The sequence below is a fragment of the Osmia bicornis genome, chromosome 15, assembly GCF_907164935.1.
Source record: "Osmia bicornis bicornis chromosome 15, iOsmBic2.1, whole genome shotgun sequence".
Taxonomy (NCBI): domain Eukaryota; kingdom Metazoa; phylum Arthropoda; class Insecta; order Hymenoptera; family Megachilidae; genus Osmia; species Osmia bicornis.
The window spans coordinates 3701728-3722851 of NC_060230.1; the positions used below are offsets into that span (position 1 = coordinate 3701728).

The following is a 21124-nucleotide window of genomic DNA, read 5'->3' on the forward strand; positions in this document are numbered from 1 at the left end:
TCTCGACCTCGAATCAGCGCCATCTGGTTTTTGAAAAAGGAACTAAATCTTGCAGCAATTTTGGCCCTCTTGCGGCAAAAATGCGAACTAAAATTTCAACGTTGAATCAGCGCCCTCTGGTGGCGAAAAAAGGTACTAAATTTTCCAGAAATGTTAGCCGTTTACTTACCTTTACTTACCTTTACTTACCTTTGCCCGAACCAGTGTTTATATATATTTATTATAAGATTTGCGGACATACAAGAGATGAAGGGATATAAGGGTTGCAGGGATGAAAGAGATGCAGGGATGTGAGGAATGCAGAGATGTAAGGGATGCAGGAATATGAAGAAAGTAGGGATGTAAGGGATGCAGGAATATGAAGAAAGTAGGGATGTAAGGGATGCAGGAATATGAAGAAAGTAGGTATGTAATGGATGCTGAGATGTAAAGAAAGCAGGGATGTAAAGAATTCGGTGTTGTAAGAAATGCTGGAATGTAAATAATGTTGGGATGTAAGGGGTGCAGAGATGTAAAGGAATCAGGAATGTAAAGGATGCACACAGGAGTAATAAGATCAACACGTTCTTCCTCCTAATGAGTTTATTCCATAAGCTAAGAAGATAAATAAAGTAAATTAAATAAACTGCAGGAAGAAATTAGAGGATTATTATACTAGTTGTGCCCTCTTCATACGGACCTGAAATCTTCCAGGGGTGTTAGGAACCCTGCCGTGCCAATGGTGCCCTCTGGATACCGATCTCATATCATCGTGGGGTGTTAGGAACCCCGAAGCGCGGTTGACTCATTCTACATACCGACATATCATCTTGGGGTGTTAGGGACCGCAAGCACAGATGACACTCTTTACATACCGACATTACAGCATCCGGGGTGCCCGAGACCCCAAGCTAAAATGTGCGACCCATTATGTTCAGTTTTTGGCATCTATAGTCACTGCATGACCATTCAGGATTATGTGTTTATGTATAAATATAATTCATAGCAATAAAGATTAAATTTTATATACATAGATGATTCCTGCAGTATATAATGCTATATATTTAATATAAATTTTTCAATTTTTTCCATCTAGGTAAATGGAAAAGAAAGTATAACCTATAAAAATCGATATCGATATTGTTTCAAGTAAAAATTTATTTTTTTTGATAGGAAGGAAACAAATTTACAGCATCGGTTACTGATCGGGAATAGGAAAGATACATAAAATGTGCTCATTAAACGAATTCGAACATGATGATTTTGAAACAGATGTAATGCCAAGAGACAGGTGAGTGTTCACTACTAATTATCATATTTTGCATTTTGTAAGATCTCTTAATTTTATGATGTTTATGATTTTTTATAGAATCATAATTTCGTGTCCTTACTGATTGATTTTTTATAGAATTACCTCTGTTAATAACGTTGCTGAATCAGCTGATGTTAAATCTGTTTGTAAAGTATGTGGATCAAAAGAAATTCAAGTTTCATTGAGGAACAAAAATGAATATTGTAAAGTATGTTTTCTACCAATATTAACACATAAATTTAAAGCAACACTGGGTAAATCCAAGGTGGTGCGTTCAACCGATTCTGTACTTATTGCTCATTCAGGAAAAGTAAATTCAACTGTACTTGTGCATCTTATCAAAGCTAATGTCAATGAAACATCTTGCAAAAAGATTCCTTTCCAATGTAAAGTTCTTTACATAGACGGTAAGCTTATATAATTCTTGTTTTTTAATTCCATTTTAAAAATTTATAATAACAATAATGATTATATTCCTGTTTATGATATCTACTCAGATGGCTTGGTGAAAAAACGCACGATCGAAGAAAGACAGTTTATTCGAAACGCATTAGTCAAAGAAGCGGAAAGTACACAATTGCTGACATATATTGTACCTCTGTCAAAATATACCAGTGATAATATTTTTGAGGAAATACAACCGGTAAATGTACCGGGAATAAATATAACTCGAGATGATGTAGCTATACAAGAAATTTTTAATGGATTAGAAAGCGATACCGCAAGAGACGAATTATTAAGACAATTAAGACGCAGATTACTTGTGTCAGCGGCTCGCAGTTTAAATTGCAACAAAGTATTTCTCGCTGATACATCTGTTGATCTTGCAGTAAAGGTACTTGGAAACATATCGACTGGTAGAGGATCTCAGTTACCTTTTGATGTTGCGTTTTCTGATACAAGATGCGCGGACGTGACGTTGCTTAGACCGCTAAAAGATTTTACAGTGGACGATGTTAGTGGATATTTAGATTGCTGTAAACTCTGTCCTATTATTACTTCTCAAAAAGATGATCATTCGTTTTCCGCTTCCATTCGGACTGTTGCAAGAAGTTTTGTTTGTCAATTAGATTCGGAATTTTATGGTACTGTACCTACGATATATCGTACTAGTGAAAAATTAACCGCAAGATTAGGTAAACTTAATAATCCAAAGATTAACATCGATATTGAGTCCAATATTGATGACAATACTTGCATCCTCTGTGAAACAGTTTTAAACTCGTGTTGTTCACAAGATGGACAGCTATCTGTTGTACGAGCAAAATTATTTTCCAAATTAGTTTCAACAACTTTCGTAGAATCTTCGTCAAGTGTTACAGACAACGAAGAAACTAAAAGTAAATATAACGTGAAGCAAGAAAAATGTTATTGTCTTGGTAATCCTCTTCAGAAACAATCTTTACAGTCGTACATCATTAAAAAATATCTTTGTTATAGTTGCAGCTTAATTTTTTTACATTCAAATCAAACGCATATTACTTTACCCAACTTTATGCTAAACACGATTCAACAGAAATTACACAGTATGCGTTTGCGGGACGAAATATCAGACTTTTTATTATAGTTTGAGTTAACGTGTACTATTATTAATGATAAAATAATAGTATGTAAGAAATATGTATAGCATATATTTAATGTATAAGTTATAAGGTTTCTATGTAAACAAATAAAACAAGTTATGTTACAAATAAAAATACAATTAATTGGTGAAATATTGCATTTTGAATATATCAATACCTCTATCCTCAATACCTCTATCAAAAAAGGTATATAAATACTTATGTGTACTTACACATAATTATTTCTCTCAACCAATAACAGAAAAGCATTATTGTGGATTAATATAGATGACGATAGTAATAAGAACTGACAGTAAATACATATCAGGTACTTATGTATATACAAGACCAAAAAATTATTAGAATGATTATTTGACAAACTTATATTTTGAGAAGACCGCCTATTTTTAAAGTTCGACCGCTGCGCCATCTATACAAAAGCGGCGGAAACTACTCAATAAATTACCGACTTATCGACTGAACGTCCGACAGTCGGTAATCGACCCTTCGGCAGTCGGTAAGTTAACGAATAGTTTGCGCCGCTTTTATATAGATGGCGCAAGGCCGATGGCTTGGGGTGTTAAGGACCCCGAAGCACAGGTGACTCTGCATACCGACAGGATATCCTGGGGTGTTAGGGACCCCGAAGCACCGGTGACGCTCTTTGCATACCGACATTATGGCATCGGGGTGTCAGGGACCCCATCGCTAAAATGTGCGACCTATAGACTTTCTATGGAGAAATTGAAACCTCTGAAAGTTTTGACTCCGCTTTATATATATAAGATTGTGTTGGGTTATATAAACGTTTGAGAGAAGAATTTGATTGCGTCTTCCTTAAAACTGAATCGTTTCCTTTAATCAAGGACTCTTTTAGTGAGTTATGTAATATATTAATTTAAAATTTAATTTGTACAATAGATATTCGCATTAAAATGTAAAAAATCATAAAACATTTGTAAAACAAAAGCTGTATGGAGGTTATGATGATAGTATCACAATTAATGTTTATATTTATATTTTATATTTACAATTTTCAGAAGTGTCATGAACCCTAGTCCGGACCCTTTTTTGGTATCCTGGCTGAATAGAATATCAGGTCACTTCCAACCTGTTCAATGGACTACAAGATGTAGCAATGTCGAGTTAGAGACTGCTAATTGTGTCGAAGCTTACGGATTTGTTCGCGGGAAAGAAAAATGTAAAGAGTTAATAAGTGATCTGTATGAATGTGTTTACAGCATGAAACAAAATAAAAGGTTGGAACTAATGCATGTAGAATATCTACATCAGATAAAAAAAGGACAAAAGGAATATATACCAGTTCCTCCTGTCACCTATTTTAACGTTTAAAATATGCGCTAGAAAATTGTAAGTTTATCTTTTGATGTACACTGTGTAGTATTGTACATGGTTAATGCTGTGAGAAAAATGCAAAAGCAGGTTAAATACGTTGTTTGTATCAAAGAAATTTAACGTTGCAATCGTATCAATATCAATATGAAAAATGTTATGAAAAGGTGTGTAATATGTAGTAGAGAAAATAAATAAAAAGAACGTATATTATCCACTCATTACAATGATCTTATAATATTCATACGGCGTATATAGTAGACTAATGAAATGAAATTATCGGATAGTTGCCTAAATACGGTTATTTTTTTGTTTATTTCTAATAATTGATTGAAAGAAATTCATAATAGTCGTAAAACTGACAGCAATTTGAAAAGAGATTTGACAGAGAAAAATATAGAAGGGGAGAGAGAAATTTATTGGTGGATGGGGTAGACATGTTTCACCTACAACGTCACTAGATGGCAGGAAAATGTTAAAAAGAGTACGAATAGTGTAACGTGCAAAGGCAGTTGGCGGGCAGGCGGGCAAGCGGATACGCTAACGAACAGAAAAAGATAGGCAAGCACGACGGTAGGTTGCCGACTTGTTAGGCCGGAAGGCGGGCGCACCTGTCTGTCATCAGCGCCGACTGTCAATCGTAGTGACGCTGGCGCACACGGTACGAGAACCCGCCGCATTCGTAGTGTTTATCTGTCAGAGAGAACGAGAGATTAGTCGTAACGGGAAGTAATTCAGACGGAAAACGAGAGTGCGAGTGAAAAAAGTGTAGGGAAACTACGCAGAGATACGCCGGTGAATTGTCGAACAACGAATCAGTTAGTCTGAGAAGAAAACGCGAGGAGGAAAGAAGCCGCTGATACACGCCGCGTGCTGTTTCACGGTATGGATGCAGGGTATCTATGTTTTAGTGGTGTGGCTGTCATTGACGAACCGTATATTCGAATCCGATAGTTAACAGATAATCGAGTTTATCAATGTATTTCGCGCGATCGTGCAACTTTTTAATCGTGTTAGTGCATGCCTCTCCATAAATTGATGGTCAGATTTCGTGGATTTTTTTTTTCTCTATAGTTTGTTAAATTTTCGTAGCCAATGCACACGTGCAGCGTGACTTTTCCTTCTGATCGAATAATCGAATCGGTCAATGATATTTATTTTTCCTTACAAGTACCTCTTTCTGTTTGACAGTCGATTGATTAACGAATAAAGATTTTTTGGCCCACGAGGACATTACTGGATCGCGTGTACGTAACGTCTACCTCATTTTCTTCATGATGGACCATCGTATCAGTAAGTATAGAAATCAATTGATTTAATCGTCATTGTTGCGAGACAGTGAGCCGACAAAAAAATCATCCTTTCATTGAAAGAATTAGTTTAGATAGGATAAAATCTTCTTTTCGTAAAACATTGAAAATTGTATCGCAAGACGCCATCATCTACGATGCTACAGCGCGTGGCTACCGAGCTAGCATGCAGCCAGCGAACCAGCTAGCTAGTCGGGCACGTGGTGGCGCGCTACAGCGCGGACTTCGTTACTTCCACGGGGCTCACCAGTCTTGCCCCACGGAATCCGCTCTTCGTTATAATTACCAACTGTCATTCTGCTTTTTCCGTCGTTCCTTCCATGCTTGCCTGCCTGCCTGCTTGCTTACCTGCCTGTCTACTCGTTCGGTTAGCGTACACGACACGTGTCGTACGTGTATTGCTCTTTTCGATTAGTTAACAAATGCTACGTGTATCTATTTCTTCACACTTTTGTATTTTTGTATTTTTCAAAATACAAACCATTTTAATTTACCCAATATTACGCGGGAAAATGAAATTTATAATACATAGTAACGATATCACTGTAAAACAATATTAGCTCTCAGATGGTAAAAGAATTAAAATCTTTAATTGGAATTAAAATTTAAAGATGGGTTAGAATTTTTTCAAAGAATACCTAAGTTTATACAGAGCAAAGAGAATGATCGCAAGTACGTACAAGTAAAAGCTGAATATTTTCGTATCATGTCACTCGTATAACGTTAGTCTTGCGTAACATACGTTTGAGATAAAGATATAGAACAAAGTTGATGGAAACATACAAATTTTTGTGTGCTTTCTTCACTGATATCTTTATTTCCACATCTTAAAGAGGAAGGTATATAGATGTTCGTACAATGAAATGGACAGAGAAGTTGTATATTTTTTTTTTGAATGAGAAACGAGGATGAATCGATGTTAAAACCTTTACGTTGAAAACAAACCGAAAATTTGGTCAAATGTGATACTATGGAGGCGCACAGCCACACGTGTACTTACGCACGCGTCAAAAGTAATTCCATTGAAGGTTGCATGAATGGAGAAAAAGTATTTGAACGATAGAAAAAAAAAAAACAGGGGAAGAGAATCAAGTACGAATTAGAGTTCGAGATTGGCAACTCGGTAAATGGGTCGCGATACTAAACGTTATCTAGCGTTGGTCATTGGCCAGTGAAACACGTTTAAGAAGACCCGAGAGTATTTTGTAACACGCCTAATAATAGTAATAATGGTACTGGTAGTAACAGTACAAATAGTAAAAAGAATATCAATTTATTTTTCAATTTTTTTCATTTCACACGGAAAGAATTATAACAATAGAATTAATGATTGATTTAACATTTTTCAAAATTTATTTCGTTAAATCGATTCTTGCACTTAAATTTGTTGTTTTCGAAATCGATACGTGCCGGCCTTGATCGACATAGTAATCGGTATTGTGCACCGAACAAGTTACTTCTTTTACTGCTTGTATCGCGTACGTTACGTTATATTACCGATGAATACGACCTATGAACGCAAGAACACGGGTGCATCGGGATTAGCGAAAGTACAAGGGAAAGTGATAACAGTAAAAAGGCGGAAAGAGGGGGAGGTGGTGTGGGGGGCAACTATAAACGGCAGAGAAGAATATGGAGGACTGGAAAAGACGACAGGAAACGCGTATTCCGTAAAACGATCGTAGCGTGCGTCGAGTCGCGTCACATCGTTTCGTGCGATCGTCGTATCTTTGGCTTGTTACGTAACCGATAATACATACAATATACATAGTATGTAGTCATAGTCGATGGTGCCACTCGTCGTCTCTCGGCTGCTCTCGATAATTTCCGAGAATTTTTGGATACCTCTTTATCGACCGATCGACGGAGATCGATCTATCGAAACAGAACGTTTCCCCCAAAAGATTAATAAAATCGAACAAAATTTTATAAACGTTCTAAAAATGAGCCTAAAATTATTAGAAATTGAGGTTATATATCGATCAATTAAAAAATGAGTAAACAAATGAACTATGATTTTTCTTTCTTGCTTTCTCTCTTTCTCTCTCTTAATAAGTTTTGTATCGAATGATTTTACAATCAACGATGTTACGTACAACTTTTTACGCACACACACGGTACACAGTAGCTTCGGTAGCGAGTAGTTCATTAATAACACGAGTAGAGTACATTATCGTAATCTTTAGCCCTTTCTTTGGGTTACTTATTTAACGTTTGAGGTTATCGTGCGAAACGTCGTAAGAGGCTATCGCAGAGGCTATCGTAGGTGGAATGCATCGTAAAGTTTCACCGACACCGGTAGCGATGTAATTATCGATACAGTTCAGATAAATTGTAATCCGTGTGGTTCGTCGATGTTCGATCGTAAAGATCGTCAGTTTGAACTAAGCTATTTTCACCTCTTATCTTTTATCTAGGATAGATTTTTTTATCTCCAAAAAATGTTGATTAAAAATGAACGGTGAAGTATGTACAGGTGTTGAAGTATGAAATGGTTAGATAGCTGGAAATGAAATGCAAAGATCGTTGAGTAGCCGAAGTAAAGCAGTGAAAATCGAAGTCACAGCCGTCAAGCGAGAACCGTGCGGCTCAAAGGCCGCGGCTAAAATCGTTCTATACACTGACCTACGAGGAATGTTCCTCTCCTCTTAAATCGACGTTTCATTGCGTGTCAGAGATTCGGAGCTTGATCGAAACTTCGAAAGTTCGAAAGATCGTTGAATAAAGTTCCATGGATGAAAATGCGAGTCCGGTGTCAACGCTCGTCCGTTCGGTTATCGTCGATCTGAGGGGATAGCCGATCGATTTCCAGTTTTTCTTCCGATCAGCTTCCGAATTTCGCGCGTCGATGTACAAATTTTATCTGCCGTACGATTATTCGTAATTCGATCACCATCGTAGAAGCGACAAGCAAGTACTCGACTTTGCCTCAATGTTTTCGCGGGTTTTTGCGAGTTCTCTTTGTACCCGAGTGAATTTTTTACAGCGAGCAAAAAGAATCGACGGTCGGTTTCTACGTGGTTTCGGTTAGCAGTGGATAGCTAACGAGAGGTACAAATTCGTTTCGTAGTTGCACGCACAATCTGGCATTCGCTTAAACCGTTTAAGGAAACTAACAAATGCTCGCAAAGTATTTAGAAACGAGATACTAAACGATTTCTATGTGTTATTGCTATGGTCAAAGAAAAATTTCGTACCGATAAAGAGAAAATTTGTCGGATATTTAGGCGGATTTCTCTTTCTGAATGTAAATATTCGAAAAAGCTGTTTGTCTTTTTACGATAGATACCTTACCTTGCATACCAAAGAGAAAGAGAGAGAATATAGATATGTACATAGTAAAAGTGAACGATGATAAGGAAAAGAAATGTTACGAACCGAAGGAAAGGACGAATCGTTAGAACTGAATGAGAGTAAATTTAATACTGATCGGATAAAATTGTAGGAAAAGCCAAGGAACAGGACGATAAGCGTGTTATCGTGTTGGAAGTGTATCGTCAATCGAAACGAAGGTACACGAGGGTTGAACCGATAAGATAAAAATACCACCGTTATACCTTATCTAAGACAAGACGTTGGATCTGGAAAAGATAGCGAATACTGAAAACCGACAAGATGAATTTCCTCCGCGTTTCATCTTATTTCGTTTTCCTTTTCATTTTTCAAATTGAAAAATGAAATATTGTTTAATTAAACATGCCAGCAATCTTACGATGCTCGAAGTTGAATCGATTACACAGGAATTTTCTGTTTTCAGATTATCCTCCACCTCGTAACTTTATCTCGTATCTTGTATCTCTTAGTTTTTACTTAGTCGCGTGGGGAAACGAGTGTCATTTTTTCTACACTCAAGATACGATAAACTCGTAAAATTTCCTTTCTGTTTCTTTTTATCAGGTTCGCATGTACGCGATAACGATCGATCCGATTTATATCATAAGAGTATTATAAATAACCTGTTCTCTTTCTAAACAAGAAACGCGTGAAGAAAATTGCGAGATAATTGATATTGTATAATACCTAATAGGAGAAATTTGGGAAAGATCGTCGGCCGGAAAGTAGATCCTATTTACAAAATGAAAAGCGTGTTAAGACACTAAAATTATATTGAAGATTCGAAGGAATATTCGACATGGTACACTCGAAGCTTGTCAAAGACTGGATTAAATAAAGTACATAGTCGAATTGACGGAGGGAACGCGTTTCCCGCCAACGGGTAAGAGGGAATGAACGGTGGGAGAATGGTGCGCGTGTGCGCTTTGCTTTAGTGGGACACCCGGCCAACGGATCTGGTTGTAAGACCCGACGCGACGCGAGCGTCTAGATGGCGGGAAAGTGGCGCGTATGTATGCTGAATGGTGGAGCTACGATCGAGAGAGCGTAATGGCTGGCTGTCGAGATCCAAGTATACTTGACGTCTCGAGAGTCCGTAACTGCGAAAAGACCAGTTTTCGTTCTTCGCGCATCTCCAGTGCGCATCTTCGCCCTGATTGGCGGTACTTCCAGAGGAAGTGGAAAGCGATTGGCGGAGAGCTCGCTGCGTTCCCCCACCATCTTCCAAGCTGCGCGTCAGTTACGGACTCTGGTGACACGAAGTATAGCTACCTACGGCAAGTGGAGAGATGTACGAAGTACGAAATACGGAATAGGGTATTCACGCCAATTCACGCACGCAGGCGCGCGCGCGCGCAAATCTGTCTCTTTCTCTCATGTTGCATACGCGCGCACATGCCATCGCTCTCGCATTCTCGCGTTTGACTTGTCTCTTGTCAGACCTCTCTGTCAAGCCGGCTTCCGAACACGATTGGCCCAGTCGCGTTTCGGATGTCGCGCAGCCGGGTTTCAACGGTTTTCGAAATTTAGTGCCGATATCGAGACGTTTGTCGAATCGATTAATCAACTTCGTCCATCGATCGTAATCTCGTTAACAGCGGAAAGTGTGCATTCGATTCTAAAGTAACGGAACGATCATTTTCGTTGCCCGATTCGATTTCGGGGCACGGTTTTACATGCCCAGAGAACGTATCGGCGCGACGATGCTAAACGTTTGCCGATCGTTAGAAGAATGAGCGAGCAGAAACTCGGTACGATAAAACGATTAAAGAGGAACGGTGGTAAAATCGATCCGATCGGTATCGTTGATCTAACCGATTTCCAACGAAATATTTAACCGAGCACGGACGCGGCCGATTTCGTTGGCGATGATCGACGATGGTCGGAAAGGGGCGGGGGGAAGAAGATCAACGGAGGGAAACTGTTTCTTTGCAAGCTCGTGAAATGCGTGCAGCTGCGTTGGAAAAATGATTGGTACAACGCGACGATACTACTATTGCCAGTGTTGTTTTCGTTAAGAAATCGTATCGTTCGGTAATCGAACGGAGAGAAATGGCGGAGAGATATTTCATTCTTAAACGTGACACTTGATAAAACGAGGAAAACGAGGTAAACCGAGATTTCCAAATCTTTTGTATTTGCGGAAAAACGAAGATGCCTAACGAACGGAGAGTAAACGTAAATGAATTGTAACGAATAACGTACCGACGTCTGATGATAGGAAGGAGAGAAAAAGACACGTGCAACGATCGAACGAGATCCGAGCCGTTTTAATAAAATTATCCTTCAAATTGCCAATCGCAAAGTTTCGTCGAGTTTCCTATTCGGTTCTTGCTACTACAAGAACGCTATGTTACCGCCGGCCGCCCTGAATTTGGAACAAAAAGACAGTACCGATAAAATAACAGGTACACAACAGCAATATCTTCGTCAGTATCGTAACCACTATTATCACGATCATCCGCATCAACGTCATCGACATTCACAGAAGCAGCAAGAATGTCACCGTCGACGTCGACGTCGTCGTCGTAACAACGATCATCACCACCACCATCGTCACCACCATCATCATCATCATCGACGCAAGCATCAACATAATCATCAAAACGAACAGGAGGAGCAACAACGTAAAAATACGACGTCGACGATACCGTGTAACGACAATTCGTCGTCCTCGTCTCAACGTTTAAGTATGTTCGTGACAGGTAAGAAGGACGATGATCGGTTCGAAACGAACTTGTTAAAGAAAAAAAAGAGAATCTTTCAAAGGTGACCTTTTTTTAATTGACACTCGAGAAAATGTAAAAATAGACGAAGGATACTTTTCAGTATATTCGAAGAAGATAGTAAAAATGATGAAAAATGATGATGGTAGGAGGAAAAAAAGTAGTAATCGATTTCGAGATCGATCGTTCATCATCCGTATAAGTTTGGCACGAAAAATGGTGCCTGTTGCGCAACTGGCGTCTCTTCCCCCCCCTCCCGCCCCGTGGTTACAGTTTCGCGCGCGTTCTTGCCCGCTCGCCCTGCTCCGCTCCTAGACGCGCGTGTTTTCTTCACTCGTTGCGCTGCGCCTGCGAAATGTAATAGAGACAAACGCGAACGCGTATCTCCAATTACTTGCTTGCTGCTTCTCATTGCTTTTTAAATCATGACGTTTCTCATCGGGGAATGCTTTTGATATTAATTCGCTCGATTGCCGTATACCGGGAGCAACGGTTCGCGTTCGAACGTGTCTTACGTGGAAACGTTACGCGGAAAAGAAACGGAAGAACAAGTTTGTCTGGAAAATGAAAGGAAACCGCGCCAAGTACAGAACGAACAGTGGGTATGGATTGTTTTAAAAATTACCACGTGTTGCACGCGCCCGACTTGTTCCTCTTTTTCGTGTCTCTTCGCTTTTCTTTTTCCTAATACGCTAATTATTACTGACCATACGTTTTACCATACGGTAAAAGATCGAACCGAAGGGGGTGATCGTACACGATACGAGGATATTTCCGTAGACTCCTTGCGAGCTTCTTTGTAAACCCCGTACGCACGCACTGCGAGCGCGAAACGTTCCACGTGTTTTCAAAAATCCAACCACGATTCTTCCTCATCGATCGATCGTTAATGAGTTATCGATCACGCGAGAAGAGAAGGAGCGGAGTAGACGATGAACGAGAAGGCAGTAGGAAGGGCGACCTCTTAATCAAATTTACCGCGCGATTATCTGACAAGCGGTGAAAAATATGGGGTTCGTTTAAAAAGAAATTCCGCGTTCGATAAATCCTTTTCTCGATTCTGTCGAGAAACTAAGTCGAAACACGATATAAACACAACGTGGCGCGATATTCGTTGACCAAACGAATGTCGATCGCTTACGTGTTTGCGTCGAACGCGTTTAATTAATCGTTGCATTCAATGCAAATATATATATTCCGGACATTGCGTACGTAAACTTAGGAGTACATGTCACGAAGGTTACGAGATTTTCTTTCTTTTTCTTTTTTAAATTTCATTTCGACGAAGAAAAATAAAAATGAAAGAACGATTCGTAAAGGTGAAAGATTAAAATGTAGGGGAACAGGAGGTGAAAGGTCGTATCGCTAGCAGTCGTATATTTCCAAAGTTAGCGACGAGGGCAGTAATAATTAACGTTTCGTTGCGACGATCTCTTGGAAAATATCCAACCACGTTACGGGTCACCGACTGTCGCTATTGCGATGAATGCACCTATGCAGACAACGCATAATCGCCACTTATTCTATCCATATTTTCTTAATATTATTCCGATGTTAATGCGATCGTTCGATATTGTACCGGTTAGGTGTTTGAAAAGTGCTGGGACGATCGTCGCTCGTAAAAGTCGCATCCGTTGCATCGTTGATCGCAACGTGTCGAAATCGGGCCGTTGAAAAGCGAACAGATCGCGTTCCACCGTAGCCTGCTCTTCTTTAGCTATACATTACATATATTTATCTACAGACAATCGACCCTTCCGAAATTTAGTTTATCTCAAAAATCGATCCGGTTTTACGCAACGCGTTACGCATTCTCTTCCTATTTTTCCCCGCACCTGTATGAATTTCGCGTTTCATATTTCCCATTTACCATCGACGAGTCGAAAATAAATTTCCTTCGATAAATCGTAAGAATGTTTAACGATCGAATCGCGCCCGGAAAGGTGAGAAGCGGAAAAAGTCTCGTCTCGTCTGGTCTCGTCTGGTTGCATCGCGTCGCGTCGCGTCGGGGATAATGCACGTTGACTCTATTAGTGCGCACGGTGCATCGGTGAACTCGCTGGCAACTCGTAGTATATTTAGCTCGATGGAGGAAGAAGAAGAAGAAGAAGCCGTTTCGTGTACCGACTAAACTAAGGTCGTCGCGTGGTCGTTTTCTTTTCGACCAACTAAGTTGTCCTACCGTTCCATCGGGAGCCGATAATGACGGCGGTATAAGTTTTCTTACCCCACGGCCGTACGGTTATTTCTACTCCACCCTCGTCCTCGGTTGCCATCGTTATCGCGACACTCGACGCCGTCATACTTTTCGTCTAAGTCTAGTCGTAAGAGAGGAGCTTGGATCCTAATTTTGTGCCGTCGGGTTACTGGACCTTACGTAACTACCAATTCGAATGCTAAGATTAGTCGACGGTGCAAACTAACCAGGAGCGCAGATTTAGTTTCCGGCCATATCTATGTATACATAGAGATATTCACGAGTCAACGCTCACAACTTGCCATCGTGCACGTTAGCGGTTTTGCAAAAAGAAAAGAAAAAAAAGAAAAGCGATTACAGGGGAAATCATGAAACGAACGTATATTTATTTATTCGTTCATTTGATGTATTTACCTATTAACTTCGTTCGACGTTTATTGTATTTGAAATTTGAGGAACCGGGTTACATTAAGAGACCACCTTTTCCTTGTTTCAATGAAAATTCTACGTCTATCCTCTCTTGACGAATACCAGCACGGTCACGATTAAGAGAAACTTACTAAAGAAAGATCCTTCTATCGTTTACAGCAAGGGAACGTTTTCCTTCATCGAGTAGCACCGACGACGACCAAAGCGGTTCCGACACGGAACACGACTCGAACGCGTTACGCGGCAAAGTTCACTCTGGAATACTTCATCACTCTGGTACCCACTCCGTACGAAAGCGTCGAGGAAACTTACCAAAGCACTCGGTGAAAATTCTGAAGCGATGGCTTTACGAGCACAGATACAACGCGTATCCGAGCGACAGCGAAAAATTGACGCTCAGTCAAGAAGCGAATCTCACGGTACTCCAGGTTAGCGCTTAATTTTCTTACCTCGAATTCCATTCATCGTACTTGTCTTTCTATAATTTCATTCATATATCTTTTCTTCACGTAGGTCTGCAATTGGTTCATAAACGCCAGACGACGAATTTTACCTGAAATGATTCGAAGAGAGGGTCACGATCCTTTGCAGTACACGATATCGCGTCGTGGTAAGAAGATGCCTGCGGGAAGCCATCAACAGTCGTCCGGTGGTCTTGGTTCGAGGTCCAATCAAAATTGGGATTCGTTGGCTGGTATGAGTGCACCTAAACGTAGCAGGGATCACGATTACGAAGATCCTGCAGGATTGATGTATCGGTACGTTAAAGGCATTTGTTTGTTAAACCCTTGAAATCGCATGTGTAAAACTTTATTCTATTTTTCTTTACCTGTACAGAAGCGAAGAGGACAGTCCGAACGATTACGAGAGCAGTTCTCACAGCGAGGAAGAACGTCCTTCTACTCAGTGGCCGAGCGTGATAGTTTATCCTTACTCGGAGACAAAAATTGAGCAAAACGTTGGACAACAGCTTGGCGTTTACGAAGAAACGATTGCAGCTCATCCTGCGCGACGAGGGTACGCGTATCTCCGCTTTTCTTTTTCACCTTCTCTCCTTTTCCACTGCAATCAAACATTGCTTTTATGTAATTGCGTTCTACACGCGTTTATTAGATATAAAGGAGTGAATTGAATTTTAATGGAATTTCATGTTTTCTATTCGTATTTTCCAGCAACGACGAGGACGAATCGTCGGTAGGAAACAACGAGGCTGCTTATTGGAGCGCACCTAGACAGCATCTAATTCAAACTGCTAACATACAGCACGAAACAGAAACGTATGGTACGCGTAATGGTCACAACCCTCGTACGGACGAAACGCCACCACCAACGCCACCCGAAGAAGATAAAGACAAATTCAAGTGTCTTTACTTACTGGTCGAAGCAGCTGTTGCCGTGCGACAACAGGAAAAGGAGCGCGAGGGGGCTGTACCGGTTTAACGAGTGCTGTTTCACCTAGCTTACATCGATCTTTCTTAGCTTCCGGTTTCGTTACTCTCCTTCGTGTACACCGAAAAAGTTATTTCGCTTTGCTACCGTTCTTGGGTCTACACACGACCTTTTTTCATGCCTCGCCCGATAATATTCTTTTCGCAGTTTATAAATACGCGATAGATCAACAGACAAGAGCGAAAATACTTCTCGAGAAATGTTTTTCTTTGCATTGCTTTAGTCATTTAGTCTTTTACCTAATTTCTTCTTGCAACGGGAACAAAAGAACAAAAAGTAGACAGAAACAGAAAAGAAGAAGAAAGAGAATTTTAAAGGCTGTCAATGCTCTAAAAAGAAAAGGAGAAAGAAGAAGAAGAAGAACCGACGATGCATCGATTAAATTGCTGAATATATTTCCACATATAATGCGATGCTCTCGATATAGTGTGACTTTTTCTTCGACGTACACACGTAATTTTTCACGCGAAATGCCGTCATTTTAAGATCGCACAACGAACATTTTTAAAGGTACATGTACAAAAGTGTGTTGGAATGCAGCAATCTCAGTATTTGTTGTGTGTTCTCTGAAGCGATCGATAAACTTATAAACGAAGAACGAATTTAACGGGCTGAAAAATAATGTCCCTATTATTTTCTAAAGATAACGAAACGTCCTCGTAAATGAGAACAGGCTTCCAATAGATATCGATCGATCTCGAATCCTGCATGTATGTCGTGTCGCGTGAAAATTGTTTGCATATCACGGATTTGTTACGATCAAGAAAACGCGTTTTCTTTTGTTTTATTTTTTTTCTTTTTTCAAGGGACGTTTCCGTCGATACGTACTTTAACGTGAGATTATCGGCCAAATAAGTGCCAAAATATGTATATACATATTATACTTGCACGTATAATATTGAAAAGAAACGATTTAACAATTACGACGAGCGAAAAGTTGACAAATTTGACGAATCAAATATCGAACGATATTCTCTGGTAATTGTTAGGACGCGACGGACATGTTCCTGTTCTAACACTCGTGAGGGGAAAGGGAGAATTAACGGAAAGAATTGAGTAAATTACATATTACTTGTTATTTATACCGATACGTGCAAAGCATTTGAGCGTTGTACTCTTTGAAAAATCATACGCGCGTTTCCCTCTTCCTTCGGAAATCAGAAGAAAACGTATTGAAAACGGCGATGTTTTCAACAGCGTAAACTGTTCGCAAACGTTTGTTAGGAATACGTGCTTTGAAACGATTTTCATGCAGATTCAAGCTCAATAATGTTTCTTCTGCCAAGACGAGATAAAAATTAACCAAAGAACAACGTCTAAAGCATTTTTGTTGCGCGTTCTCTTTTACATTTATTTTGTCCGTTTGTTGGTTTAGCACCGATATTAACGACCGATCGACAGAATGCGATCTTTTCCTTTCATGTTTCGACTGGTTATTTTAAAACAGTACTTATAGACTAACTAGTACGTTACTTTACGCGTACAGTTGAAGAATGCTGTTTTAATTGTTCATTTTTTATTTCTTTTTTCAAAGGGTCGTTAACGTTACAGCATCGCACGTTAATTTGTAGCAATTACGATTGCGTTTACATTCGCATTTATACATTAGACGAATAAGACTGGTCGAATAGAGATTTACAGATCTTTCGACGCGTTTGCCGATGACCGATACACACGTATATCTCCCTTTCCTCCGTTAAGCGGTTGAACAATAATATGTAATCAATACCGCCGATTAAATCAATCGTTTGTGTTAATTGCGAGCGATCGTGTTATCCCATTAAAGGATACATAAAAGGAATATTTTTCAGGATGTGCGAGACGCCGAGACTCGCCGAAGCAGCGCTGCTCATTTTATATTATTGGTAGTTGGATTCGATATACAATATTATAGAGAACAAAGTATAAGTTCGCGTGCTTATTAACAGAGATATACAATTAATAGATGATAAGTATACATATATATATATTATATATATACACACACGTAGATTTATGTTACAGCCACATCCGTTCGTTGAGCATGTGTGACGCAAAGCCTCGAATTGTGAAAGATTCGTTAATTGAAGATTCGTGTCGCAAATTCGTGTCACGAATCGCGTACAGAAGAATCATTGGTACAAACGCCAAAGACTTAACCGTTAGTTATATCGATAATTAAGCTCTTTAAACAGTTCACATAGACGAGTCGAGCCCGTTTTGCCGAACACGTAGTTAGTAATAAAAATATGTTTTGTTGTGTGCCCGAGACGTTTGAGAAAAAGAAAAAACGAAAAAGAAGTTAACTAAAGGAGAAAGTAGAAGAGTAAAGAAGACGATAACGGTGTAACGATGATAATTACGAGGATGATGAAAGAAAAGGGAGATGTTAGAAAATTGTGCCTAATCAAACGTGGTGTATTACAGCGTTCTCTGTTTTTGCGTATACCGTATATATTATATACCGTAAGAGTGTGTGAATGTAGACGCGAGCGTGGATCGATGCAGTTCTGTGTACTATTAAATACGTTCGTAAAACGTGGAATTGGTGCATGTGGTAAGCATCGATACGCGAGCTAGATCCAAAACCGTGTTCAAATGAAACAAAGTTCATCGATGTACAAAATATCATTGAAATTTATTTTTAAATCGCGATAATCTTTACGGTCGAGATGACCTACTCGTTGAAAACTGTTAGGGAAGTAATTTGCATTAGATTAAGAATGGATCTCTCTCCGATAAAAAAGAAAGAAGATAAAAAAAAAAGAGCACCTACGAAAGTGATATTTTTCGATCGCGTGAACAACGACCTGAAGTAACAACGAAAACGACGACTACACTGTCGATAACAACGACGACGACGATACCGACGGAGACGAAAAATGAAACTAGTTACGCGATCGAGTCGTCGTCGTTGTTTTACGATTCCATCCCTTTCCGATACGTCTAACGATAAGTCTCGCCTATTTTACAAAGGGATGCCACGGGATTTGACATTAAGATTCACCTTTATACCGTGTCCTGCTTGCCTTCCGATAAACGTGGAAAGAGGATAAAGGCCGAAATCCTGCATACGAATCGAAATGATTGTTAACAAAACCTACCGAATCTTCATAGTTCCTAACTGTTTCGAAGCTTAACGATAATACATCAGGGAGGGACACGTTGAAATGAAAAATGAAAGCGGATGAAAGAGAGAGGGAGTCCATGTACGACTAGCGTCAATCGTTTATCGAGACGCATTAATTGTATAATAAAAGCAATACGTGTGCCTTGTTCAAGAACGTTCTTAATGCATACCGATAATAATAGTAATAATAATAATGATAATGATATTTAACGAAAATTAACGTCGTTCGCCGAATTCATCGAATCACTTTCTAACGTACATATTTTTACAATTTTTCGATAACTTTAATACAAGCGTACGCTTTGGCCCCCTCGTTTTGATAAATGATCACTGTTTAAGATACAATGGGCAGGGTATACATATATCGTATAATGCTCTGAACAAAAATGGCAAATACCTAGCATCGTGGATAAAGTTAATCAAAAGATGAACATTCGTTACAAGTTGGGATCATGTTTTTATTTAAGAAGAAAGGAAAACAAGATTAATAAAAAAAAGAAATAACGCTCCTGAATTTCATTAAAATCAGCACTTGTTATAAAGGGAGAAGATGGGAGTGGGAGAGGGAGAGGTATCTCGTACAAAATTATAAATTTTAACAAAATATTTACTCAATTTAAGCATTGTTACTTAAAAAATGAAAGATAAAAATATATGGGCGTGAGTGTGTGTATGTGTGTGTGTCTGTATAACACAAAGAACATTAAAGAATAGGATTAAGCATTATTTAGATTAATATAACGTTTCGTTCGAACGATTTCTTTTTCTCGAAGCTCTTAAACGCTTCTTTTCTAATGTTCTACGTGTGTACATACTCGCATCTAGGAAGATCCAAATTACTTCTGTTGCATTAACATATCTGGAGAAAGAGAGAGAGAGAGAACGTAACGTAATTGGATAACAAATGTTTAAGCTTCCAATGTTAGTTGAGATTTTTATAAGTAGAATATATACGTATGGGAATGAAAATAAATGCAATCGAGTTGGTGTAATCATGCCTATATTTTACGATTTTATTGAAAAATTTACCATAGATTTTAACGACAATAGTAAAAATTTCAGACTAGATCACCTGTAGATCTGAAAAATGATGTGTAAATAATCGATTCTCTCTCTTTTTCTCTGGTTGAGAGTGGCACGTGCTTACACATTTCACCAATCCTCTCATATACCTTTTCCATACCTTATACATTTTTCTATCAAACGAAATAATTTTTCAATAAAATCGTGAAATGTATCGTACGATTAAACTGATCTTGCTCCCTTTCCCATTTACATCGGAAGACGATAGAGATTTCATTTGAACGAAGAGACACGAACAAGGTTGAAATTTTGAAAGATTCTTACCAGGAGTAAAAGAAAAGTTGTTGTATCGTTATCAAATATTTTATACACGATTAAAAAATACAAAACCGAAGTAACATTTTAAGTTTTAATCTTAGACGATTCGTCATTTATACGTTACAGCAGAATGGAGGTTCTCGTTTATTTTTTATCGTTTAAGTAGAAGAGAAAAAGCTCAAACCAGCGCAACAAATTTTAATTGTTAATAATTTTTTTTTCCCCCTTATATTCAAACAGGCGATACAGTGTTAAAGTTTAAGTACCTTTAAGTTGAATCGCACGTGTGTATCTCGAGTGCCATAGAAGGACGCTAAAAAAATGTTACATCGATGTAATCAGGTCATAACTTAACAGTTAGCTAAACGATCATTTTATTTTAAAGTTATACTATTATTAATTATTATGATTACGATTATTATTATTATTCTTGATGATAACGATTGCGCGTACCGTTTTTGTTTCTTTCGTTTTTCCATACACAATCTGCCGTGTATAGCCTGGTGTGCGTACAAACGTTACAATGTTCTCCTTACTATAAGTAAAGACTCGTCTTAATTGCGATACATTATCCAGCGATATTTAACGATTAGAAAAAGAATTCCGTTTAAATCGCCGGATAGAATTCTGCTTTTACGTTTGTAGAGTCAGAATTACGCGTCCCTTTCCCTCATACACACACACACACACACCCTTCGACTACGCGAATTCTCGAAATACTTTAGAATTAACAATATTGTATTGTTCGATTCGCAAATTTATAATAAAGTATGTTGTGAATTTTATTATTATCACTGGTAACAATTCATTGTACCTTGTTCCCTTTTTTTCCCCCATGAAGAAACGAAAGGTGGATGCAGTCCGAAGGGGTTGAATGGAAAATGGAGGGCGAAGGATATCTGTATAACGGTATGAAAAGTTTTGGAAACGAAAGCCGAACCGACGTAAGGTGCAAGTAGTAGTCGGTTAGAGGCACGAGTGGGAAATAACGTAACGTAGGAAAGGTAAGGTAACGTAATGTAAT

General features: G+C 38.9%; 2 protein-coding genes across 5 annotated transcripts; both read left to right on the plus strand.

Moving 5' to 3' along the window:
- The first annotated feature begins 862 nt into the window (after positions 1-862).
- Positions 863-2945, plus strand: LOC114877372 (cytoplasmic tRNA 2-thiolation protein 2-A). The gene is made up of 4 exons (XM_029189880.2): positions 863-1075; positions 1153-1270; positions 1388-1698; positions 1789-2945. Exons 2-4 carry the CDS (start codon positions 1209-1211, stop codon positions 2856-2858), a joined length of 1443 nt encoding a protein of 480 aa, XP_029045713.1. The 5' UTR covers positions 863-1075; positions 1153-1208; the 3' UTR covers positions 2859-2945.
- A 1262-nt stretch (positions 2946-4207) lies between these two features.
- Positions 4208-20891, plus strand: LOC114877385 (homeobox protein TGIF2LX-like). Of its 4 annotated transcripts, XM_029189906.2 has the most exons (6): positions 4208-5089; positions 5398-5499; positions 14361-14629; positions 14715-14959; positions 15039-15218; positions 15374-20891. In XM_029189906.2, exons 2-6 carry the CDS (start codon positions 5481-5483, stop codon positions 15639-15641), a joined length of 981 nt encoding a protein of 326 aa, XP_029045739.1. In that variant the 5' UTR covers positions 4208-5089; positions 5398-5480; the 3' UTR covers positions 15642-20891. The 4 variants fall into 4 exon arrangements, with proteins under 4 accessions (XP_029045739.1, XP_029045737.1, XP_029045736.2 ...); XM_029189904.2 differs by lacking the exons at positions 4208-5089; positions 5398-5499 and adding an exon at positions 10342-11257; XM_029189903.2 differs by lacking the exons at positions 4208-5089; positions 5398-5499 and adding an exon at positions 11264-11554.
- Positions 20892-21124: the final 233 nt, after the last annotated feature.